Source organism: Haliotis rubra, unplaced genomic scaffold (genome assembly GCF_003918875.1).
Source record: "Haliotis rubra isolate DU_JTF1 unplaced genomic scaffold, ASM391887v1 Scf127, whole genome shotgun sequence".
Lineage (NCBI taxonomy): Eukaryota > Metazoa > Mollusca > Gastropoda > Lepetellida > Haliotidae > Haliotis > Haliotis rubra.
In genome coordinates, this window is record NW_025765192.1 from 433436 (window position 1) to 460798 (window position 27363).

Here is a 27363-nt window from a genome sequence, read left to right on the forward strand (position 1 = left end):
ATGTAACACGGACACAAACTTTAAATTAAAGCGGAATTAAACTTCAAATCAACAAGTTACTGTGCACAAGTGATGCTGAAATGCGTTTTTATGTGCATTAGCGGTGTCCGGCAGTGTGACTAATTCTTACAATACTTAAACGGCATCATTTTAGTGTGACCGAATCCAATACATTCAACTGTTACGATAATCTGATGTATGTTTGCTAAAGCCGTACTCCGCAACATTCCAGCTATATGACAGTTGTCTGTAAATAATCGAGTCTGGACCAGACAATCAAATGATCGATATCATGAGCATCTATAACCGCAATTGGGATACGATGACATTCACCAAGTAAGTGAGATAGTCTGACGGCCTAATCCTGCCAGTCGCCGCTTACTTTAAGCAGGGGTTTCAGTAAACCAACCTAGCCCGGATAATCAAAGGTTACAATAAACTGAAGTGTCTTGGAATATTTTGTTACCTGATATCAACAGGGTTTTGAGAACATTAATGATACTGATGATGAAAGTGTTAATGAGAACTATACATAGTATATCTACTATTTGTAAAACTCTGTGTACAACTACACAGTATCTGCTGTGCGTGGTACATTAGACTTTATCCTGTGTACACTTCTGGCCCCGATTTCTCGAAACAAACATAAGTTTTTACTCAAATCTCAAAATGAGTTTCACAATTTGAAACAGTTGAATTTTTAACTCAACTGCATTTTTAAAATATAAATGCCCAAACAACTTAAGTAATCTATCCACCAATTTAAATTGTCTACTATTAACACCGATTTCAGTTCATTCTGTGAAATGCATTTTCCTGCGTTTTTTCAAATTTGAGTAAAACTCGAACTTAAGTCAAAACTCAGACCTTTTGTTTCGAGAAATCGGGGCCTGACCTTCCTCAGACGTGATTAATTGAGTTGGCTTTAAAGCACCTTACACAGCATGGTGGTTGAGGAAGGCTGTGATATATGACGATTCCATACGTTGAGATATGATTTCATACCTTGTTCGCCTTATCAAGGCGAATCTGGGATTGAATACAACGACCAAAGGATCCTGGATCGTCTGTGGCACGCCTGGCAAATTGCTTTTTGGGCCGACTTAGCAAATCCATACTCTTTTCTCCTTAATTAAGCTGAGACAACAGATATATTATATTGAGCAAACTTTAAGGATAACAGTTCCTTTTATTTCGTGAGTGCGACGTTTCGATTCAGATTCCTGTACCGTTGTCAAGCATCAAAATAAAAGAAGTTGTTATCCATTAAGTGTGTTCAATATTGGACGCCCCAACTAAAATGTGACTCAAAGAAGACAGATATACTGTCAAACGCGGAATCAAACATCCGATCGAGGTTAATGTAAAACATAAATATCAATTTCATGATGAATAATATATTTAAAAAAACATGAAAAATATAGTATTTGTTAACAGTAACTTCAAAGGCAGAAACATTGTATCTCTAAGTAACATGCTGTGGGATAATATTGACATTGCGCACTGAGTTGGAAACGATTCATGGATCGTTTCACATCAGTTCCTGTCGTCAGGTAGTGACTGTACAGGCTTTACAGAGGATGCAATTCTGGTGTTCAGTTAATAATTTCTACATCATCCTCAGTGTTATGGAGTGTACTTGCTGTTTAGATGAGATAAAAAGGTTCACAGCGGGATAAACAGATCCGTTTGTCGGCCGGGTGAGTTGTTATCGGACCTAGACGGCATGGATCATTGCTCATGACGCATGTATCTGGATGGGGCGTCCCGCCAGGCCGACTTTTCAACCAAATGGACATGCAGATAGGTGCGCCAGGCCGATTTGCCGGTGTCCTTTGATATAATTAAGGCCACGTATCATTGTTATGACACTACGCCAGGCCGACTTGCTAGAAGGGGTTAAAATGAGCAAATGAACCTGATTGTCGGCCTGGCGGTACCTCCCAATCTGGATCCTCTGGTTCAGACACTGTTATTTACCACCCGTGAAGATCCGGGTTAGAATTGATCTTCAGCAACCTATGCTTGTCGTAAGAGGCGAATACGGGAGTATGCCAGCTATATGACGGCGGTCTGTAAATAAAGCCTGGACCAGACAACCCAGTGATCAACAATATGAGCATCGATCTACGCAACTGGGATACGATGAGATGTGTCAACCAAGTCAGCGAGCCTGATCACCCGATCCCATTGGTCGCCTCGTACGACAAGCATGGGACACTAAAGATCAATTCTAACCCGGATCTTCACGGATATATTGATATATAGGGTGAGGATTGTTTTGCTTCACTTCCAGTAATATTCCAGCATTGAAACGGCTACGTACACTGACACCACTACCTGCCTCCACACCACTGGTACAGAGACTGAACGAGCTGACTGATACTAAGATACAAAATGGTACTAAAGTCCGTTGCGTCTGCGAGGGGATACACAAAATACGGCACACGTCTATGTAGATAAATATACCATTGTTAGATAGCGTGTGTAAAATCTTAACTTTTCATTTTCAGAACGAGAGTAGTTGGACGAACCTTGATGGCTGACAGCCGTGCCCCGAGGGGAGGGGGTCTGACGGGGTGGCTCCCCCTCTTAGTGGGTCTGATGGTGACAGTGCACGTGACTACTGTCACTGCACATGGCGGAAACCCAAATACTGGTAAGGTGCACTTACTTTTGTCCTATAGTGTATATGTTTGACAAGCCCCATGAAATCCAAGCACTAGTGTTTCCATATGTGATTGATACATGATTATATTGAAATAATTAGTGATTAAAAGTCAATGGATGTATAATTGTTAGTCTTGTGGGACTGTTTGTTTGTATAATAATTGTAAATAGTAAATATGAAATATAGCAACAATTAAGAAAGAATAAAATTTTTAAATTTTAACATGGAAAACATGTCAATTTGTTTACCAATTCTAAAATTACCGCACTGTTTTTGACAACAGATAGAAATCACTTGGTTTTCATCAAACGGCTTGCTGTAATTTGAATTAATAAAGAGGGTGGTCTTCTGTCAACACGAGGAGAGAATACATCTTTTATGTTGTGGACAATGTACCATGATCTCGCAGACAACATCAGCAACAAAAATAGATGATATCAAGGATATAGTTTAGTTTGCCCAAGAATACATGCTGTGCTTGGCATTGTAGAATGATTGGTCAAAGTAACATTAAAATCAGGTAAAAACCGAAAAATTCTAAACATGTAGGTTGCGTGTAAAATAGTATCTGTGAGTCGTTTTCGCCCATGGGCGTGTTACCTTGCTGGAGAATCATTAGAGTATGAAAACAATCGTTTCCACGATGTGAAACTAGCATAATTTAAATACAATTTGAATTATATAATTTAAACAAAATTCCAATTCCCCCTGCTGATGAATCCAGGTTTCAAATTTAGAGCATGGTGGATCTGATCCCAGGAAAATCCATAAAATGCGGGATGGGAATAGTAGCATTGAAGTTAAAGCGTTCGCTTGTCATGCCGATAGGCCGGGTTCGATTCCCCACATGGGCGCAATTTATAAAGCTGTGATTTTGCTGGAATGTTTTATCGTAAAACTACATTCACTCACTCAATCACTCACTGCGGAATACATCTCTACAGTGGTGTGATTTTACCTTATCCTTTAACAATACATGCTCCGTGTAACCCTGTTTTAAGCAAATGTGACCTGTCCTGAATGTAAACTGCGAGTATTTTAACATTCAGAAAAATGCCTTTCAACAAACATTATTGCATAATCATCACTTCCGTCGAAACTGTATCCTAGATATCTGTACCACAAAGATATATATTTCTAAAGACATTTGACTTTATTTGTCTTCGTGTTCCGGTTCCCGTCATGCCTCAACCAAGTGCACGTGCCATCTGGCGCCATGTTGACTGAGTAGGCTGATTAAGTACCTAACCGACCTTAATGGCGTATATATTGACTACAAATACAGAACGAATACTAGATACAAATAAATACATGTTCGACCGGCTAGCAAGGGAAAGAACATGCTAATATACTCTACAGTATATGAAGACCTTGTTTGCATATACTCAGAGTATAAAGCGTCTCTGGTTTCAGAAATGCATAACGTAGTCTCTTGCTTTAATGCATTTCTGTTTGTTCGTTGAAAGGTGTGCTGTCAAAGGTTGTATTGTAATGGAAATAGGCATGTATTTGTGGTTTGATAGGCGTCAGGAATGATTAAGAGTAGGGAGTTTTTGACGAAATGACTTCATTGAACGTTTTCATTCCTGCTGATGAGTGATTTCTATAATTCCTTGTTTAAGGAAAATTGCGGAAATTTTCCAAACTGAATATATTTATTTATTTGCAAAGGTAATTTAATGGTTCACCTGAGAAAAACAAAACAAAAACAAGAAGACCCTCTTCCCCCTCCAGGAGACCTTAAAACCAAATATACACCTCCCCTTAAGAAACATAAACAACCCCTCACCTCCACCCCCAAAATAGAATATCACACCCCCTCCCCAAAAATATATTTAAAAAAACCTTAAAAGCAAAAACAACAACAACAACAACAGCCAAAAATCCCCCAGAAGCAAGACATGCATAACAAAACATGGAAACCTGTGGTACAAGTAGTAAAATGAGTGCGTGAGTTTAGTTTTACGCCGCATTCAGCAATATTCCAGCTATATGGCGGTGGTCTGTAAATAATCGAGTCTGGACCAGACAATACAGTGATCAACAGCATGAGCATCGATCTGCGCAATGGGGAACCGATGTCATGTGTCAACCAAGCCAGCGACCCTGACCACCCGATCCCATTAGTCGCCTCTTACGACAAGCATGGGTTACGGACTAATAGTAAAAAGGAATAGCATGATACATCGTCTTAGTCACTGGAGCGTCAGATTTAGAAATATGACAATCATGCAGAGTTTTGAAACGTTGTATCTAGGAAAAGTGTGTGCAATGTGGACGCTAAAGACTACAGATGCTAGGATATTGTTCCAAAGTCAACAAAGTTCAGGTCCCTCTTGACAAACAATAAATATTTTTGTCATTCTGATTATTTTTTATGTAGACAAATTGAATTGTTAAATTGGGTAGAGTTGTATTTCAAGTGGGTAAATAAGTAAAACAGAAGTGGTTTTTAAGTCTTTGATCATTCGGCCACAATTTGATATCGATCACGGATATATCTGAAACTTAATATATCCAAAGGCCTTATTTTGCTATTCCGAGCAATTATTTCGATTCATATGCATAAAAACAACAACGAGGAGCACAGTAGATGCCCACTGATATGGACAACGTAAGTGAAATATACAGGCATGGTACTGATAACTCTGTAATGCCGTTCACAGCACAAAGGTGGAACAAAAAAATAAATTTAAACATGAACAGTTACTTATATGTTACGGAATCCATTTTGTTTGTCATCTCACGGCGCTGTATCTGTGGGCGTCTTTATTGCACGATTATACGAAGATATAATGTGAATATTGACAGTGCCTGTAGGATGGTGGAACTTGAGGACTAAGATGGTTTATACGTTGATAGAGTTTGATAGGTGAAGTGATCATTGTGTAACACTGCCTGAAGGTTAACACGATCTGCATGTTTAAAAGATCTTATAGGTTGTTAAAATTCTCGGCCGGTTCTGTGCTGTCCCGGTATACATAATATTCTGATCAGGTATCTAAGAACGAAGCGCTGGGCAATAGTTCTTTATATGAAGACAAACAGATCTAAATGCCGATAATGCGCCCCTGTTTTACATAAGGTTTCTGATCATGTCAACATATGAACCTTTCAGGATGATTAATGCAATACTGATCGATAGAAGGTGAAAACGTTTGGGTAACTCAATACATGTATTGATGAGGCTGTCGAGGTGTGAACACACGTACATCCACGCAGAAAATTGATTTAGGTTGAGAAAGTCGCTTTTTCCCTGCAGCAGATCGTGACTTATGTGAATAATCGTCTCATTTGTGATGTCAGCGAGGTGCCAAGCATCCCGTTTCTTAGATATATAGCGATTCCGGTTGATAAATCCGGCAGATTTGATAAACTAATGAAGCAATTCTATATTTGCGAATATATTTCTATTGGCCGAATTGAACCACGGTTTCTCGTTGATTACTGTTTCCAGATCGGAAAATACTAACATGGGCGGCGCTTGTATTCTGTAATGTTACTGAACCATCGTTGTCTCTGATATCGCCTTGCTTTAAGTGCATTTGATAAAATAATCTGACGTTATTAGGTTTGACGTATCTACCAGTGAGAATAGATTTTTCAGTATATTTCACGGTTTCTATAATTGATTCGTTTTCAATATGTTTTGTGTTACTGGGAGTATATACATAAAACTGGCGTGCACATATTGCTCAAATTCTTTCAAATATACGCAAAAACAATATTGGACAATAAGTTCAGGGTTACAAACACAACTCAAATCTAGGATAACTATAGACAACAATGGGCTATGTACATTTTCTCTCTGATGTGAAGGTTATTTGGCACCAAACAGAAATGGTATTATTCAGGATGTATTGTTAATATAGGGTATTTATATAGCGCACATATCCACGCAACTGGTGCATGCTCAAGGCGCTGGTATTTTTACCCCACGATCACTGGATGTCGATCTCAACGGCACATCGTATTATCAATCTCAACTCGATGGGGAGTATACACCGAGTTACTCCACCGAGTTACTCCCCCAGTTGTTAATGAATTTGGGTCATAAGTAATGTCAAATAGACATCGGAATACATTATGATTATTTACATGTTCGTATTTATATCCTTATTTGCCCAAGAGTAGTGCCATCATAACACAAATTACAATTATGTCATATATTACATATAGCCATACTTACAATGTGTAGACTTTAAGACCATTGTTATGTTTCACTTGATTTGACTAAACGTTTACATAGTGAACACAAAATAAGTAGCAATTATTATGTCATCGGTTTCCATGCAGTTTATAGTTTCTCAGTGTTGACATGGCAACGGTTACAAAGATGCATGGTCACAATGGGTGATGCTTATGTTGCGATTGCCGGTTTGAAGAAGAAAGGATTAGGGGATATATATATCCTAGTCGGTTAAAGAGGTACAATTCACTGTGCTAAGTTAGATTCTTTTGTGTCTGTGACGGATATACCTCCTGTGGAGCAGGATACGCTCACTTTTTCGCAAAAATCTGATTGATATGATTCATAAACATATGTTTATGATATAGGCTTACAATGGACTCTTCCCTCCCCCCAGTTACAGCGTCTGACGTGCATTATTTGCATGTTCCCACAACATTAAACTGTCTCTTCGACGTTTCACTTACTCACAGTTTAAGCTACTCACTCACTCAATCGCTCAATCGCTCCTTCTCTCCTGCCTCTGCGCTGACTCCTGATCTGACAATAATCAGTCCCTATGGTCACCTCACAGGTGATCGGTGTGTGCCGTGGATATGCTCCTGCTTCTACTACGGCGTCTACTACGACAAGGGCGACGTGTGGGAGTCTCAGAGCGACCCCTGCACCAAGTTCCAGTGTATTGACAATGGCGTCTTCCTCCCTATACAGGCTGGTGAGTCTACTCAGCTAACACTTTCAAATATGTCTGTCCAATCAGATAGTCACGTTTCTGAAGGTATATCTGGCGTATCTGTTAGCAAACTGCATATATTAAAACAAGAATCATAGAAACGTAACATCAACATTAACATAATTGTACAATATATTTGTAAGTATTCCATGAAAATATTTCTTGTTGATAAATATTTCAAGATTATATTTCTTTCTTCGATTTCCTTATACTTTTAATGATAAAGGCTGGCGTTGTTGTTAATACGTTCGCTCGTCACCTCTAAGGTCCTGGTTCAAATCCTAATATTCATCAATGTATGAAGTCGCCATTCAAATTTTTTAGTTAAGTGGCGCAAAATACGGACTCATACTTCTAGAATTATGGTATTTTATTAATGATTTGGACTTCCAGGTTGTTCGTTCAAGGGCGAGTGTAAGGAAAGGAACAGCACGTGGACGGAGGGCTGTTTCCGGTACCGATGTAGCAATGATGGAGAGTTCTCAACATATGTGCTAGAAGAAGCGGGTAAGAGAACATCACCCTTGTCAACCCCTTAACACGAAGAAGGGAAATATACTATAGGCGATATTCCATTTTTGGGTGATATTAGTTGTATGATTGTATGGATTCAGAAAATTATTATTCCATTCACAACGTGTTATGAATTTCGTGCAAGCGTTTGTCATTACATGCTCGTGAACATGGTCGGGGTAAAATTCGAAATTTACATTGAAGTGAATTACACGTGTCAGTGCGTTGCTGTACATTTCAATGACAAATACCAGATTCTGAACTGTTTTTTGAACTCAAATGTGGCGGTGCTAGTCATGTCAGGAACGGCTACACGTGCGTGCAATTTGCATGATGGAAGTTCGAACAAGATAGAACGTTGTGGCACGAGGTTTAACGTTTCACAGTAATTAGCAGACTACAATCTGGAAAGCGACAGAAAAATAACGTTGATGATAGACGTCGATCTGTTCGACCAAGGGCGACAACTGGCCCAAAAGACCGTTTCATCAGAACTAGTTTGGGACGGAACCGTGTCAAAGTGTCTCTCAAACTGAAAAGGGTGTGATAACTGCGTATAACAGGATACATTTGCAAGTTATTCACGACCGTGTCACTGGAGCAGTACCACCGGCACGTGTCGCGCCGACATGGACGTCGTTTTGTGTTTCCGGATAACGACGCAAGAGCATACTGAGCTGGTATTGTTACTGAATACTGAGTTAGGAGTATGCCCCGTCGATTGTCTTGAGAACAGAGGCAGATTCATTTAACGACTTTTACCTTTCGTGGTAAAATGACCAGTTATTAAACAGAATGAATGGTCATCTGGCGTTCAACCACTAATGTTACATATGTACATGCATTTAGTACACTATTGAATTGTTTCTCCCAGCGTGTGTGTGGAAGGACGGCAACTGTTACAGTGTCGGGCAGAAGGCAGTGGAACACTGTGACACATTTGAGTGCCAGATAGACGACGGCTGCTACGTCATGAAGAAAGTCAAAACAGGTAGGAACATTTTGATTGTTGACCAAACCATTCTGATACGTACCAAACAACCTATGATTGTCGTGCGATACGGATATATGGATAGGATGGTGGGGTAGAAGACTTCGTTACTACTACTACTACTACTACTACTACTACTACTACTACTACTACTACTGCTGCTACTGCTATCACTACTACTACTGCTGCTTCTAGTACTACTTGATCGGGTGGTCAGTTTCGCTGATTTGGTTGACACATGTCATCATATCCCAACTGCATAGGTCGTAGATGTTGCTAATCACTAGATTGTCTGGTCCAGACTCGATTATTTATGAACCACCTTCATACAGCTGGAATATTGCTGGATGCGGCGTTAAACAAAAACAAACTTTAGTACTACTACTGCTACTAGTTCTTCTATAGCTGCTGCTGCTACTACAATAACTACTACTACTACTACTACTACTACTGCTGCTGCTACTAGTACTTCAGTAACCCATGTTTGTCATAATCTTGAGGCGACTAACGGAATCGGGTTGTCAAGCTCGCTGACTTGATTGACACACGTCATCGTATCCCAATTGCGTAATTCGATGCTCGTGCTGTCGATCACTGGATTGTCTTGTCCAGACTCGATTATTGTTGAGTGCGGCGTAAAAATAAACTCACTCACTCACTACTACTACGTTCCTTTAGTAATACTACTGCTACTACGACCAGTACGTGAAGGCACATCTTGTGCGATGAATGAAGGTATTCTTCAATATGTCCCTCTGAGACTTGTTCTTGTCCCTTAGGCTGCTTGACCCACGACGTGGAGAAGCCGTGCAAGCCGATGCTGAGTTTCTGGCAGGACGAGTGTGCAATATACCAGTGTACCGGTGAAAGACAGGACAAGCTGAGGGCCAGGATTCTCACACACTCGCATGGTGAGTGCTAAAATATACACGTTAAATAATAATAAATGTGAACTTATAATGCGCCTTTTCCATGCACAAGGCCCATGCTCAAAGCGCTAACAAAGTGGATGGGTAATATACATAAATACAATGAGGGACTAGTACTATGCAAAGTTCTACACAACTGAAATATACATGCATGTTTTGATTCTCATGCAGTAGTGGGATCCAGTGATATTGTATTAAACCAAAATGGACAAATAGTGTGTGTTGTTATATCAAGGTTATTTTTTGTCTATTAACGAGGATATCAACGATCACTACAGAGTAGTGTGGTTGTGAAATAATCATTGTACATTGTAAACACTGAAACATCTTCATAATTACATTTGGAACACTTGTTTGGTACAAGCTCGGTCCAAGTCATGGGGATGAGGATGAGGATCCTGGTAGTCATCTTAAAGATGTGCAATTTGCGAAAAAAATAACCAAAGAACTTGAGTTTTTTTTCTTTGGACATGATCACAGGAAACGACGCTAACCAATTATTTTCAATGATTGATCGGGAACCAATCACCAATTATACTACTGTGTCTGTGCATTGTGCATTGTGCACTGAAACATCCAATTACATTTAGACGGTTTTGAGTAAAGGGTTTGGGAATGAGGATGAGGACGAGGACGAGGGTAGTCTTGATGCATTAACTTTGAGATGGACATTATCATAAACTTTGGGAGGGATGAGGGAGATGTAATTGTGATGGTGGAGAAGTAGAGAGTCTCAAACGTCGACGTTGTCCATTATTCGAATATTAGGGGCGGTTGGGCAGCCCTGTGGTTTAAGCGTTCGCTCGTCACGCCGAAGGCACGGGTTCGATTCCACACATTGGTACATTGTGTAAAGCCCATTTCGGGTGTCCCCCGCTGTGATATTGCTGGAATATTGCTAAAAGCGGCGTAAGACCATACTCACTCACTCACTCAATTAGCATATTAGGATTTTAAGTACACATGCAAGTGACACATTTAGATTCATACCTCACCTTACACATGATGCTGCAGATGTGATGATGTGGCCTCGGGGTCACTACGCCCTGCCCGAGCCCATAGGGGGATGCCCCAACAACGGGGAGAACTTCTGGCGTGAGAGTTGGTTCAGACAGTGCGGGGACGGCTGCAACTACAAGTCCCAGGAGTTCTTCCTGAAGGGCAACTACACCGCCCACGAGTTCGACCACCACTACTGCGTGCACCACGACGTCGACGACCCCTCCATCATACCGCTGTATCAGACCTACTGGGAGCCTGGCCGGTACTGCATCCTCAGGTACAATGGGACGTGCCCGCCAGGTTGGTATCTTTCACGTAGTATATTTAGTGGGCGGTGGGGTAGCCTAGCGGTTAAAGCGTTCGCTCCTCACGCCGAAGACCCGGGTTCGATTCCCCACATGGGTACAATGTGTGGAGCCTATTTCTGGTATCCCCAGCCATGAGATTGCTGGAATATTGCTTAAACGGCGTAACACCAAACTCACTCACTCACAAATGAGAACTACGTTTGTGATCTGAAAAGCGAACGTCAAAGTTTGTAGACATAACTGGAATATTTTGTCTGTAGCTCACAGGAACCGATGTAGAGCATCAGTCAGTGAGTTTAGTTTAACGCCATCTTCAACATTATTTCGTCTCACTTGTCAGATTAATGTATGACAAAGTCTTAAGTAATGCAAGTCATCTGTGGTTAAAACTGCCACAGGTATGGTGCTGATGAACCGAGTACCACTGGCCCCACGATCATACGGTTCTTAAACGCCCAAGGGACACAACTCCTAACAGCAAAGAATAATTTATTGAAGGCTGGCATAATAACTATAACAAGGAAAACGTTTTGAAATTGAAAAGAATTTCGAAATGTACTCATTAAAATAATTCTGTTTCCTGATATTCCAGGCTTCGAAGAAGGATTCATACAGATGACAGGCAGTGATTGTAACGCTACCAACGTCACCCTCGGCATCCTTCCCGACGGCAACTACTCCTGCGCTGCCACGCGTATGGAGTTCTGCTGCAGATTCGACGGTGAAATCGAACGTCCCATCGTGCTTCCGGCCAAACACCAGTTTGTGTTGTTCATGGCTACAAATGAATCGGAATGTCAAGAGGTCAGAGGTAAAGGTCACATGGATATCGAAGTACCTTCCTGTAGATATACGTTTTATTGTGATTTGAAGTTGTTCGATATGGAAAGCCTATTTTAGTTCCTATGACGCGTCAAAACCGACTCGGTTTAGCTAAATTCACATTCTTTCAGGCGGCTTGCAAATTGTTTCTTCAGAACAGATTCACAGTTGAAATATTTTCAAGCCGACTCGGTTTAACTAAATTCACATTCTTTCAGGCGGCTTGCAAATTGTTTCTTCAGAACAGATCAAAGTACTAGTTGAAATATTCCGACAATGTCAAATGAAGCAGATAACACATTTACAACCTTTCCTTAAACACTGCATCTCTGTCCTTATAGCTGATGTGTGCGTGACATATTAAAGAGTCAAGATTATTTCCATATCCAAAAGAGATTTCTGCTAAAAGCAGTCCATAGTATGATTCCGACCCTATGAGGAACGTTTGTTGCATCCCGATAGAATAGTTATCGTCAAAGGTGTTCTTGATAAAGGTGAACGTATCCTACCCCACTGGTAGCACATGCCACAAACACACGCAAAGGCAAGTCAATTGTCTACAAGGTATATGGTAAAGTCAGACAGGGATTAGTATCGGACATACTTTATAACAGATGCGTGTTATTAGGAAATGCCATGTGTATGTCTATCACAAAATGTTTTGAAAGCTTTACTAAGACCTTGAATGTTGTAACGCTGCTCATACAACTATTGAGCGATAGTCGTACGAAGTCCTTTGAAATATTCGTAGCCAAAAGCTATGACCTGTAATAATATTATTATTAATAATAATAATAATAGTCCATTTATATTGCGCGTTTATCCATGCACATTGCATGCTCAAAGCGCTGACATATTACCCCCTGGTCAACGAGTACAGAACACTCCATGTGGAGAATACAACCGGTCGCCTGTCAGGCGCTCAAGGTTCAAATTCAGACTACCATCGTATCATACCAGGTACCCAATTTTACTGCTGGGTGGACAGAGGCAATTTTGAACAAACTCACTTGCCTAAGGTGAGACCACATGCGTCACATGTGCTTCGTTGTGGGGCAGTTGTGGAAGCTAAAGGCTGGAGCTCTTGGAATATTGGTAAACATAAAGGTGTTGCTTCCTATGTGTACCACTTTCGTAAACAGTTATGACAAACCAGGAAGCAGGGGGAACTAAGATTTGAATCAATATTTTGATCTTGTCTCTGCAAAAAGGACGCAGATGTGTATCGTGTTAGACACGTTTTTATCAGAACGCTATCAGTCTTCTGTATATATTGTTTTCAGGAATGAAGCACAAGATCCAGTTCTGGAGCTTCTGTGACTTGTATGACGGCGTGCAACGGATGATGAATGGGTCCTTACCCTTCGTCAAGACCGGGGACAACAACACCCTCATCAACTCCTGCTTCTATAGCCCCATCGGCTGCGGTAGGTGTCGCGACCCGCGCACATTGTACAACAATGTGGCATGAAATAACAATACATACACCAAGGTCACTTCACTATTGTTGCTTCAAAAAGGACGTCAGTCAGTTGTCACGCATTGTCATAGGACAAAGGCCATGTTTGGCTTCCTATTGGCTGATATATGAACAAATACATGTGAACACAACTAACGACTAATGCTTATACCACTACAACAGCACTATATCTGCCTTTAAGCACAGTTAGTGAGGAGTTGAAATAATAGGTGGGTTATACATATTTGGACGAGCATTTCAACATAATGTGGAAACAAAACCCAATGACACGATTTCACAAAACTATTGAACACTCGTATTGTGCTGACAAACTAATGCAATCACAATATGGGCATACATGGGATTCGAACCAAAGATTGTCATATTCTTGCACGAATAAGTTACACCTTAGAGTCAAGTGGTTACCCATGTCCTCTTAGAGAATAGATGGTTTTGGTTCCAAAGGCTCAGAAGGTTTTCGTGATGTGTCCGTAACGAATGTTGCACGTATGAAACCGCTCTATATTCGATATAAACACAACTAACAATGTCACAATATGATTCTCAAAGCAGACAGTTTTTAATGTAGATTCTGGTCCTCTGTGTAAATGGAACCAGTAACGTTTGATCTGGGGGACGAGACTGTAAGAAGCAGTCTATTTACGGATGTTCATCGATGTTCATGTCTGTTGCCAGTTGGCCAAGACAGTGTGTAAATGTAGAGTCTGTTCCTCTTTGATATTGGAACCAGAGAGACATGGCTGTTAGAGACAGTCCTTGTTTGGTATGTTCACCGAATGTTGTTGTGAGTTCTAGGACGTTCCAGACAGCGTGTAAATGTAGATGCTATTCCTCTTTGTAATAGGTGAGTGAGTGAATGAGTTTAGTTTTACGCCGCACCCAGCAATATTCCAGCTATATGGCGGCGGTCTGTAAATAATCGAGTCTGGACTAGACAGTCCAGCAGCGTTAGCATCGATCTGCGCAGTTGGGGGGCCGATGACATGTGCCAACCAAGTCAGCGAGCCTGACAACCCGATCCCGTTAGTCGCCTCTCACGACAAGCATGGGATTCTAACCCGGACCTTCACGGGTATCTTTGTAATGGGACCAGTGGAGACATGACTGTAGAAGGCTGATGATGTCATTGATGTCTCTGTTGGCGTTTGTTCCAGGTTGCACCGATGTTGACGAGGAAGTTGTTGCAGTTGGGGAGAGGGTCACTAAGAAGTGTGTGACGAAGGAATGTCGAGACATCTTCAACCACAACATCCTGGTGGTGGTGGAGGGAGGTAAGCGTTGGTTTACCATGTGGGTGAGTGAGTGAGTGAGAGATTGTACGCCTCTTTAAACAATATTGCAGCAATGTCATTACGGGGGACAGCAGACACGGGCTTCACACATTGTACCCATGTAGTGAATCGAACCCGGGTCTTCGGGTCTTTAACACAAGGCAACCCCCCAGCCCTGGTTTGCCATGATGCATCCAAATATAGTGCTCCCCTTTCTCTGATTATTTCACACAGAATATTTGTTCTGGTATTAAGGCTGTATGATAATGCATCCCATGATAGTTTCACATATATAATAAATATGTTCCCGACATAAGCACGACCGCCACTGAAAGTCCAGATACTTGAAGCACCGATATCATTTTTCCCTCAAATATTTTCTTGTTGGAGTTTAGCGAGCATTAAAGGAATACTTTCATAAAGCATGCTAACACCATATGAATGGTAAGCGGCCTAAAGTAAGATGGATACATGCCACGTTTTATGAATAACAACTTTTTATTCTTTATACGACGTTTCAGAGCTAGTTCCTGCTCCTTCATCATTCACATGATGATTGATGTTCACCCAACCTATTCATGTGCCCTAAAGTAACTTAAGCAAGGGATGTTTAAGGGTGATGTTTGAATGGTATGAGTGTTAGGATGGGGAGAGTATGTAGTGTTGTTGAAGGTGTTGGGAGGGGTAGAGGTGGAGATCAACAGCCTATAGTATGACCCAAACAAAATAAAAGGTTCTTCCCCATCATAAACCGTCCTTTAAGGCCTGCTCTGTCTTTAATACGTACAAAAGTGTAATTAATAAGTACAAAACTCTATCGTTTACTGATTCCCCGTCGGTGTGGTTGCAGGCTGCATGGACGACGTGAGCCTGAAGTGCCGGCTGGAGAACGAGACGTGGACGGACATGGTGGGAGAGACGTGCAAGATGAAGTCGTGCGTCAGGAAATACGACAACAAAACACAAACTGTATTCTTCGAAATCGCCGACGAGGGCTTGGGTATGATACACTTGTGATTGCATTTCCATGACTTGCAGCAAATACACACAAATGTTGGTTTAAAGACCCATTCAACCCATTTGTTATAAGGAAATGCTAATTAAGAAACATCGTTACATTCAACTCGAAATATCCTTCAACAAGGTCTAACCCCATGATACAGATTAACGCTTATTCTCAGAAAATATATAATTTTGATACAAACAAATAACTGTTTTAATTGAAAATTAGCCCAAGTGAGACTGGGCCTGAGATGTTCCTGAACCTGTGGAACATCTAGACTTGCTTCATATAGGGTTTGTGCATTAGAGGGGGTGGGAACAGAAGGGGAAATAATATGGTTCGGGGTCTGTGAGACAGACTATCCAACATCAAGACTCCAAATCTTCAACATCTCATCTCGTAATTAGGATAATTTTGCAGGTTTATACTTTCGATGATTCATTTTTGCAGCTCACTGACTGGGTTTTGCTACATATGTTTTTGGCAGCTCATGTGTGATAAACAGCATGAGGTGTACAATTTCCAATACAGCTCTCAGTTGATTGTCAGAAATGTCAAAGATTGATAAACAAGCAAACATTACATTATATTTATAAACAAACAAGCATTATTGATTGACAGTTATGGACAACCGTGAAGATCCGGATCAGAATCTGTCTTTAGCAACCATACTTGTCGGGAGAGACGACTAATGAAACCAGGTGGTCAGGCTCGCTGACTTGGTTGATGCTATCGTAGCACAATTGGGTGAATCGATGTTCATAATGGCAATCACTAGATTGTTTTGTCCAGGCTCAGTTCTTGTCTTATTTACAGACCACGTTTCTATTCATTGTAAGGTTGCCGAGATAAGGATCAGTGTCTTCCCTTGAACTACACCAAGGTGAAGGGGTGTTACCAGACCCAGTGCCAGGAGGACAAGGTGTCAGGACTCGCCGGCTTCGTGGTGAAAGTAGCAGGTACCAATACCGGTGTTGTAGCTCGGAATTCTAAACCATGATACTCTGTGTCAGCCCGTTGTTCAGTCTCAGACAAACATTTACTGAATACAGTGATACCATTCCTGTATATGAAGCATGATACCTGACAATGTATACCTGGGTTAAACTGCCCAGTATACAATCGTTAATGTGTTTCTATATCTGGTCCTTGCTTTTGCAGCGTGTTTCGATATGAAAAAAACAACAAAAACCACGTCGCACGGTTTTATAGTTCAAATGATTATTCAAGTTTATAAATATATGGTTGGCTGAGTGATTGACCAAAGGCCTCATTTAAAGCTAATTTCCTGGAACTGTTGACTGTTCCTGTACACAACGTTGAAACAAGATACTCCCTCTGCTGTAGTCTTTCGGGACTTGGTACAACGTGGTTCCTATTTCTGGACTTTCCTGAAGCATTTCCTCACCTGTCCAGGAAAGCGTAGATCTCTATTATAATCACATAGTTCTGAGACTGGCTGTGTTTGTTCCAGGGTGTTCTGACGGTCGCGGCCACTGTATCCCGCAGGGCGAGAATGTAACCCAAGGGTGCATTACCCTCCACTGTGACAGATCAAGATCAGCCTGTGGGCTCAGTGTCATCAAGGGAGGTAAGCTGGGTGTATCTTAAACTACTCGTCTATGATTGGGACATATATACATTAACTGCTGTCCAGATCTGCATAGCCACTACCAAATATTACATATTAGCAAGATGAACTGAGATATGTTTCAGGGACCCGAGGTAAGCTGGGTGTCGTCAAGGGAGGTAAGCGGGATGTATCTTAAACTACTCGTCTAGGGTTGGGAAATATATACATTAACTGCTGTCCAGATCTGCATAGCCACTACCAAATACTACATATTGGCAAGATGAACTGAGATATGTTTCAGGGACCCTTGGTTTTAGGGACTTGATTACTCCGTCACATCTTAAAAGCACTCACTGCTTTTCTCAGAAAGGCCGACCGATTTTCTATTCATAATTTTCCCCACCAATTTGTTTTTCATACGTGTTTTCTAGAATATTATATTGTGTCTCTTCTACCATCCAAGTAACGCTACCCGACTCCGTGGTGTAGTGGTTAGAGCGTCCGCCCGGAGAGCGGAAGGTCGCGGGTTCGATCCCAGCGGCCGTGTCATACCAAAAGACGTTAAAATATGGTACTTGTTGGTCCTGCCTGGCGCTCGGCATTAATGGGTACAACAAGGACTGGTCGGCTCGGAGTCAGTATAATGTGTCTGAGTGGGGTATTCATGCTTAACTGCGGCATGGTATCTCAGTGGGCTAGCACTATAAAACCAGTTTAAGTGTGGGCTAGTACAAGCAACCGCACATACACATACACACGCATGCACGTCGTCATATGAGCGAAATATTCTCAAGCACGACGTTAAACCCAATTTCACCTCACCTCACCTCCAAGTAACGCCCTCCTCCATAACCTTACCGTTCCGCTGGTTATCAAACTAACTCAGCAGCAGGTACCCAAGGTCCGACATCTTACCTTCACCTTAAGTATGGGAAGTTCAATACACTAACGTGTTTCTGTTGTTACATTCACACACTGCAAACTGAATTACTCTCTGTGACGCAGGGTGTTCTGCAAAAGGTGGGAAGTGTTTCGAGGTGGGCGAGAACGTCACACAGAACTGCATGCACTACTCCTGCAAGGAGTACAGGAGCAAGAAGTCGATCAAGTGGAAACTGGAAGTCAGTCAAGCAGGTAGGCCTTCCAGATCTCTATGTTTGTTTCTTCCAATTCTCAACCCAGACCATGGGTCGGTTTACCAGGATACTAACATGCTGATAGACTGTTGTGGTATAAGATTGTATGTATTATTGACCAAACGTTTTTCTATATAAAGGGAGTTGTGGGGTAGCCTAGTGGTTAAAGCGTCTGTTCGTCCCGCCGAAGGCCCGGGTTCGACGAACCACAAGGGCACAATGGCTGAAGTACATTCCTGATGTTATTGCTGGAATATTGCTAAAAAGCGGAGTAAAACTCAAGCATTCATTCATTCTTTATGAATGTAACTGTCATCCGCCCGTGTTTGTTTGCGATCTTTAATGAGTACGTTACCTTGAACGACTGATATTAGAATTATCACGATATACAAATCAATATTAAATGATAAATAAACGGTAATGACGATGCATTAAGTCGCATTAAGTCTTACGTAAAGCGTAAATGTTCGGAACCATTTCTAACCCGTCATCATATGAGTCGGAAGAAGCTATATCACTATACCTCTCTGTTCCAGGGTGTATCGACAGTAAGGGCAAGTGCTACAATGCCGGAGACAGGCTAAACGCCAGCTGCTGTACCTATGAGTGTATCTTCGGTGAGCGGCCAGGCTTCTATCCAGTATGGGCGGGTACGTTACCGACGTTGAAGGAGATGTTTCTTATAAGATGTCTTGTTATACAACCAGATAGCGATGTCTGATGTATGAATGGCACGGAACACTTAGTCAGCCTCACTGGTTCAGATATATAGCCAAGGCATCATATGTTCCTCTTGAAAGTAGCATGAATGGCATGAAAGAGGTGCTGAAATAGGTGCTGAAATAGGATCATCAGCGAACCGATCCCATGTATGGTACTGTGGGCTTATGTGTTAGAATATGGTATTGTTATATGGAGCCATCAGCTATGATACATCCAGTTTGGTGACGTGACGACATTAATGTCGCCACTCGTTTGCGTAAAAACATACATGAGTAGATCTTGATACGGGACGTGGAGATGGTGACATCAATTCAAACAGGAACCTGTTTGGGGATTTGTCCAAGCTGTTTATCATAATAGAATGGCATAACATCACCAATATCACTGAAATGAAGAATACCTCCCTCCCTCCCTCCCCTCACTCACTCACTCACTCACGAACGAACGAATGCTAAGGTTCTGTAGTACTTCACACGTTTCCCATTTCCAGGATGCAACACCAACCTCGGCTGTGTAGCTCCGAACGACAAGCTGAAGGTTGGCTGCTCTACCTACAACTGCACACCGTATGAAAATGGGACTCGGAAACTGTTCCTTGAAAGCAAAGGTATGTGAAGACCATAAGGAGATTCACATATGAATGACCGAGCTTCCTTATCTGACGAGGGTACATCCCTAAAAGGGGAAGGAAGAGATGTAACTAATCAGTTGTAAGGGTGGATAGCCAAGAACTCAATGTCGTCAAACTGTTTGATGAACTCTGATTTGTGTAATTGTTAATTGTCACCCCTTGGCTCTTCCTGAATGACTTGCGGCAAATGCAAGACCTGCATTACAATGAATTTTCAGTCAAATTATTGGAAAATTATTTCGCTTTATAAAAAATTATCATAAATCTCACATGTATCTTTGTTTCTATTTTTTGGTCAGGTGAAGCCGATGATAACTTTCTTTTGCCCGGTAGTTTATATGTTCCCAATTTGTGCTTGGTTTAAGTGATTCTCTGAAACATAAACACATGTTATGTAATGACAAATGTTTTATAAATGGTTCGTTCTTTTCACATGATTTCACTCAAGATGGATATTGTGTTTTTGTGTGTGTTTTATACAATTATTCACAAAATGTGAATGGGATTCGGTACAAGTTCTTCATCTAAGTACACCCTTGCCCATACATATGCATGTTATTGTCTCTGATTCCACTCCTTAAAACCTGTCATCACTTTGGCGATGGTCTCCATTACATCTCATCTTTAGTGATGACAGTAGAGATGCGATTGATTAAAGGATATGGTAGAAAGCTGTTGGCAGTTTTCATCGTTTCACGCGAGAGAGCCATATGCTTTGCTGCTTTGTGATTGTGGTCACTACGCATGATTTGTGGAGCAGGTCACTGTAGGTTATTAACACATGTTTCCTGTAGTACTAGTAATTAGGTATGGTGGGTCTTGTCCTTAGTTAATATATGGAGCCTCTGGAATTCATTCCTATCTTTTAAGGCTGCAAATACAAAGACAAGTGTTACGACGTCGGCGGTAACGTCACTGATGACAAACGGTGTATAACATACACCTGTAATATGGGCGGGAAGATGACGAGATCTCTAGGTGAGTACAAAATACATAGCTAGCACAGTCTCCCTCTGATAACACATGACTAACACAGTCTCAGTCTCCCTCTAATAACACATGGCAGAGAGTCTTCCCTCTGATAACACCTGACTAACACAGTCTCAATCTAGCTATGATAACACCTAACTAACACAGTCTCAGTCTCCCTCCGATAACACCTGACTAACACAGTCTCGGTCTCCCTATGATAGCAAATGACTAACATAGTCTCGTCCTCTGTACTGAAATGACAGACTAACATAGTCTCGGCCTCTGCACCGAAATGACAGACTAATATAGTCTCGGCCTCTGCACCGAAATGACAGACTAACATAGTCTCAGTCTCTGTACTGAAATGACAGACTAACATAGTCTCAGTCTCTGTGCTGAAATGACAGACTAAGATAGTCTCAGTCTCTGTACTGAAATGACAGACTAACATAGTCTCGGTCTCTGTACTGAAATGACAGACTAACATAGTCTCGGTCTCTGTACTGAAATGACAGACTAACATAGTCTAGGCCTCTGTGCTGAAATTACAGACTAACATAGTCTCGGCCTCTGCACCGAAATGACATTGCCACATGTAACTAGACTGATTTCGATTTCAGAATGCCCGTGGAAGAACAAATGCTATCCTCCAGACAATGAAATCAAAGATGGCTGCAACACGTACATATGCCGTGTGAATAACACCCATCGAGTGATTCAACACGTGCATCTAGGTAGGTGGACACGTGCTGTCAGGGTTGGGGTAATGTATAAGGTTGAACATTCTGCGAGAAAAGTAACAAAACGGTATTTAAGCGATCATCTACTGTAAGCGTTCAAGCAATAAATCAATACATAAATCATTCAATCAATACATAAATGATATAATAAATAACGAAATACCACGATGATGACGACGATGATGATGATGATGATGATGGTGGTGGTGGTGGTGATGATTGCCTATTAAATGATCTACCGAGTTTAACAAATTCATCTTCACGAGGCTTTATTGTATAAAACATAACGTGTTTGTATTGCCAGCCTGCAAGGTGGATGGTAAATGTATCGACCCGGGCGTCGTGTACAAACGCAACTGCAACACCTACAAGTGCAGCGAGGACAAGAAGTCCTGTCACTCCTACCTTGTGGAACTCGGTATGTAGAACATCCTTATCTGGGTTACACTGTTACATATTGACTACAGTGAGTATGATTCAATAACGCCCAATGGTGAATCGAGAGGTCTTCAGAGTAACGGGCGAACACTTTAACCACCCTGCTACCAACCACCGATATGTGAAAGAGATCTACATGGAGTGTTTGAAATCCAGTTTCCCATTAGGACCCACAGAGGTTAACAAATGCGGGCCCTGACTTAACCCTTCAGTCCCTCACCTGGAACATAATGCAGCCTGCTGTGACAAATAGATTTGTGTTGCTGGAGCTATGCTGGAGCTTAGCTACCATTATAAAGCCCAGACTTACACGTGATTGTGAGCTGAAAAATGTTTTTCTAATTCTTGCAAAAAAATACCTGCAAACACGTTGTCAGAACAATTTAAAAAATGGTAATCCCTTTAGGAATCATATTGACTGCAATATTCTTTGATAACTAAACATTACCAATACAGTTACCATGTACGCAAGCATGCGTTAAACAATGCCAAAACATATTTGCATATGAAGAAGTCACATTTCAATTAAATGATTATGCTGTCTGAATTAATGGTAGACTATTCTAAGTTATGCCTCTTATGATTTCAAAATAGTGATAACATAACAACATTTTGAAGTTATTGAAATCATAAAACGATAACACTTAAGATCTCGTAAAAATGAGGGGCGGTGGGGTAGCCTAGTGGTTAAAGCGTTGGCTCGTCACGCCGAAGACCCGGGTTCGAATCCCCACATGGGTACAATGTGTGAAGCCTATTTCTGGTGTTCCCCCGCCGTGATGTAGCTGGAATATTGCTAAAAGAGGCGTAAAACCAAAACTCAGTCAGTCAGTCAGTCAGTCAGTCATATAAAAATGAAAGTTGGTCATGCCCTCAAGACTATCTAAATATATAGCTTTGCAACCTATCGGGCTTACACGGAAAAATTGGCTTGCTACACGCCTGATATGTAACATATATATTGAAAGCACGAAGTTTAGGCCGTACAACAGCTCTGGACTCAGAAGGGAACGTCTTACTACCCTTGTGTTTCATATTCCAAGATTGTGTATCAGTATAAAAATTGATGTTTATAACGACAAATGGATCTTTTGAGTATAGACAGACATTGGTATCAGCGGGCCACTCTGATCGCGACTGCGCGGGTTGTTGCTTTTGCTGTCAATCACTGGTTTACCAGTCTAGGACGTATGTATTTGTTTTCAGGCTGCAAGGATCCGAAGACAGGGAAGTGTTTGGAGAAGGGGGCTATGTTCCGACAAGGCTGTTCAGACTTCGAATGTCAGCCCAATGGGAAGGAAAACCCCTTCAAGTTCAAATCCGGGGGTAGGAGACTCTAAATTATGTTTAAAACTCTCTCTCATAATATGTTTATCTAGAATAAATGCTTGTCAAGGTAGACAGTGCCTAGGGATATTTGGAATTCGTTGAGATCCACTTCATCTTTGGTTTTAGAAGACATTGCACAAACTGGACTGAAATAGGTGGGCGATATGAATATGAAATTTAAGGATCACCCGATACTTTCATATTCATGACATGCCATATCAGCTATAGAAAATGAATCGTGTGATCCTTAACCGTTTTGAGTAGTATATAAGAAGAACATGCATAATTAGTGACGATTGGAATCATGATGATTAGTGCGTACAATTCACTCACTAACCCACTAAAAACTGCTACGCCAGGGAAAGTAATGATATGTTATTGTGAAGATAACGGTAAAATTACAGTTAAATACAGCCATACATCATATGTTATGTAGACATGGTCCTTTCTGACAGCAATAAACGACAGATTCTTCTGTTATGAATAATAACATTGAGGGCTATTGTCTTTGATTGCTATTATTGTGGCGGTGTGTGGTCCTGTGCGTAGACGTTGGTCGCGGACAGTCCTCGGATGGTTGACCGTGTTTGGCAGTCCTGCCCACAACGAAGCACATGTGATACATGTGGTCCCACCTTAGGCAAGTGAGTTTGTTCAAAATTGCCTCTGTCCACCCAGCAGTAAATTGGGTACCTGGTATGATACGATGGTAGTCTGAATTTGAACCTTGAGCGCCTGACAGGCGACCGGTTGTATTCTCCACATGGAGTGTTCCGTACTCGTTGACCATGCAATGTGCATGGATAAACGCGCAATATAAATGGACTATTATTATTATTATTTTAAGATTGCAGTTATAAGAACAAGTGCTACAAGCTAGGCAAGCCTGTGTCCACTGGATCTTGTGGTACTATGACCTGCGAACACAAAAAGAAAAATGACCCTTCGTCTGGACTGGTCATCAGGACAGCTAAAGGTGAAGCACGTTGAACCAGGAATATTATATTAAAGAAACGTCACTGCAATCTATTTAATTCATTGGACACAAAATATCTATATACATGATTTGTCAGATTCATCGATCTTATAAATACGTATGCATTCCGCCATTGTGATATAGTACAGATAAAATGCACTTAGAGAGATACAATATCATACCCCAAATATATTAATATTCCTGTCAATTTGAGCATAAAGTTGCTTCCCTTCGCGGTGTCTGTATCTGCTGGTGTTGAGTTCTAAAAGACATTCAACCCGATAATGATCCTTGGTCTGACAATACAATACTCTTTCTGAGTTTTTCTTCATCAAGGAATTTATCGTCTAACAAAAGCAAGATTTATGGATGTCAACGTCTTTATTGTGAATAACACGACGTTTCGGAGTGTATGCTTACTCCGTCGTGTTATTCACAATAAAGAAGTTGACATCCATAAATCTTGCTTTTCTTATGCATTCCACTTCTAAATGCCCTTCAAAGATTTGAACTTAACGTCATTACGATCTGACACATACTATACAACTGAACCGATGTTCTAAGCGCTATCACCCGTGAAGGTCCCGGGTTAGAATTGGTCTTCAGTAACCCATGCTTGTTGTAAAAGGCGACTCTGCTTGTCGTAAGAGGCGACTAACGGGATCGGGTGGTCAGGCTCGCTGACTTGGTTGACACATGTCATCGGTTCCCAATTGCGCAGATCGATGCTCATGCTGTTGATCACTGACCGCCTCCATATAGCTGGAATATTGCTGAGTGCGGCGTAAACCTAAACTCACTCACTCACTCTAAGCGCTATCTCGGTTTGTTTCGGGTAGGTTGTGAGAAGAACGGCGAGTGTATTGCCCAGGGAAAGGGCAGCTGGGACAAGAACGCCAGCCCCTATTACTGCTACAAGTCTGTGTGCCACTATGGGAAGATCTACAAAGTCGGCATCCGTGAGTACCCTTACTTCTCATATCTTCCCACGTTCACTTGATTTATTCGTGCCCGTTCGCCATTGACGACCTTTGCCTTAACCTGACCCGCACTAAAAAGAGCAAGGGAGCTCATTGGCTATAAATAAAATATGTCCCATCAGATCGTTGACTTTTTTCAGTGCGGCGCAGGTTAAGGCCAAGGTCGTCAATGGCGAACGGGCACGACACAATTCTGTTTGCGATGAATAAATGTACGTAAACTCATTATGATAGTGAGGTGTAAATTTCTCCGAAAGAATGGCGACTAGCGCGCTGACAGGTGCCATCTGTTCAACATGTTTTTGTGCACGTCGTGTGTGTATACTGTGAAATAAACAAGAAAATTGGTGAGTTACCGCTACAAATTCTAAGCAGGGATTTTGGCTCGGAATCGAGAAATCACGATTTTTCTAGCTTCCAAAGACCCTAGCTCCCAAAGTACTGCTTTGATTTTTGTGCTGTATGTCTTATTTAGTAGGTACATCTATTGGCTTGAAATGTGTGCATACTTTAAATGGGATAAATACAGTGAGCATTGTTGAATTTGCCCTGAAACGAACTTGGTTTGTTGACCTCGTTACATCCCTTTCCGTTTATATAGTACTGAGACCCGATTAGTGACAGTATATACCCTGATGGCAGTTTTCAGCATTACAAACCCCTGTGGATCACTATATATGTGCATTATCATGGCCAACATTAGGTGGCGCAGATCACAACGTCACGATTCCCTATTCAAAGTTGCCTCCCTTGAGCACGCCAGGAACATATGATTGTTGCTTTAAAACCCTTTTCTCCCCGATCATGTTTTAGCTTTGTCATTCCCGTTCTCATGGGTCTCACTAAAGTGGTAAGATCTAAGACCTGCTTTACTTCGGGATTTTCTCCCACATTAAGCAGACACGCCGCTTTATTACTGGAATACGTTCAAAGGGTCCTGTAACCCAAACACGGGCACTATCCGATGACATTCTGTGACTGTTACATAATTATATGATTCAATCCGTAACTATGATAATGTATGACTTACGTTTCAGTGTGCAAGACCAAGGACAACGAATGTTTGAAAGTCGAGGACGGGGTCAGCAAGAAGTATGAAATGTCGTACAAGGGCCGCAGTTGTCAAGCATCATGTTTGTTGAAAGGCAACCAAATAAAGATCCTAAACATCAAATGCTAAGACAGTAACATATACGTTACCAAACATCATTTAAGTTTCTTTCAGATTATAAAAAGTTTTATGTTATGAATTGGGTTATATTTTGTTTTAGCGACGGTGGAAATTTGATGAATTTGACAGTGAATAAAAGCAAAAAAAAATGACAAAAATGTTGTGTTGATACATCAGCCCATTCAAGTTGTTTCCAGCAGTTATTGCACAGTGTCATTGTCATATCTGGTGGCTATAGAAATGCCGAATATTAAGTGTTTTGTTGACGTTAACCGTACCACGAAGATTAACTTATCTATTATATGAACTATATAGGTCATATGTTGGATGAGAGCTTTGGAATTTTGTAATTCCGCTCACCACTGTTGGTAATTATGTAATATGTTTGTTTATCCTGGTTAGATGTATGCATTACACACAGGGTCGAAGGATATATTAATATTGAATATTATACCAACTGTCGAACAAACGTGAACATCTCGTTTTGGGGCAGTTGGCGTAGCAACGGAAGAATCTATTTCACCAGAGCAGGGGTTTCTTGCTGAGTACCGAGATGCAAGGGGAGTCTATCCTGGGTTACCTGCTCAAGAATGAACCTGCCACCCCTGCTGTTGCGGATAGACTGCTCCGATCATGCAGAAACGTATTTTGGACGTTATTTTGCAGTTTTGACTTGCAGACGAAAAATATTAACTATATCGTAAAGATTGTAATCCGTATCTAATTCTATTGATAAGCCAGAAAGGGAAGGAAATTGTTGGCACGAACATTATGTAGTAGTA

At 41.3% G+C, this 27363-nt stretch overlaps 1 protein-coding gene across 1 annotated transcript; it reads left to right on the forward strand.

The window, feature by feature from the left end:
- Positions 1–1571: 1571 nt before the first annotated feature.
- Positions 1572–27102, forward strand: LOC124266624. Its single transcript, XM_046701424.1, has 23 exons — positions 1572–1700; positions 2514–2659; positions 7435–7575; positions 7987–8100; positions 8981–9097; positions 9877–10008; positions 11041–11328; positions 11929–12147; positions 13442–13585; positions 14793–14909; positions 15760–15909; positions 16752–16871; positions 17387–17503; positions 18491–18619; positions 19158–19271; positions 19835–19951; positions 20846–20953; positions 21568–21681; positions 21992–22105; positions 23332–23451; positions 24302–24430; positions 25270–25389; positions 26448–27102. Exons 2-23 carry the CDS (start codon positions 2539–2541, stop codon positions 26588–26590), a joined length of 2988 nt encoding a protein of 995 aa, XP_046557380.1. The 5' UTR covers positions 1572–1700; positions 2514–2538; the 3' UTR covers positions 26591–27102.
- The last annotated feature ends 261 nt before the right edge of the window (positions 27103–27363 follow it).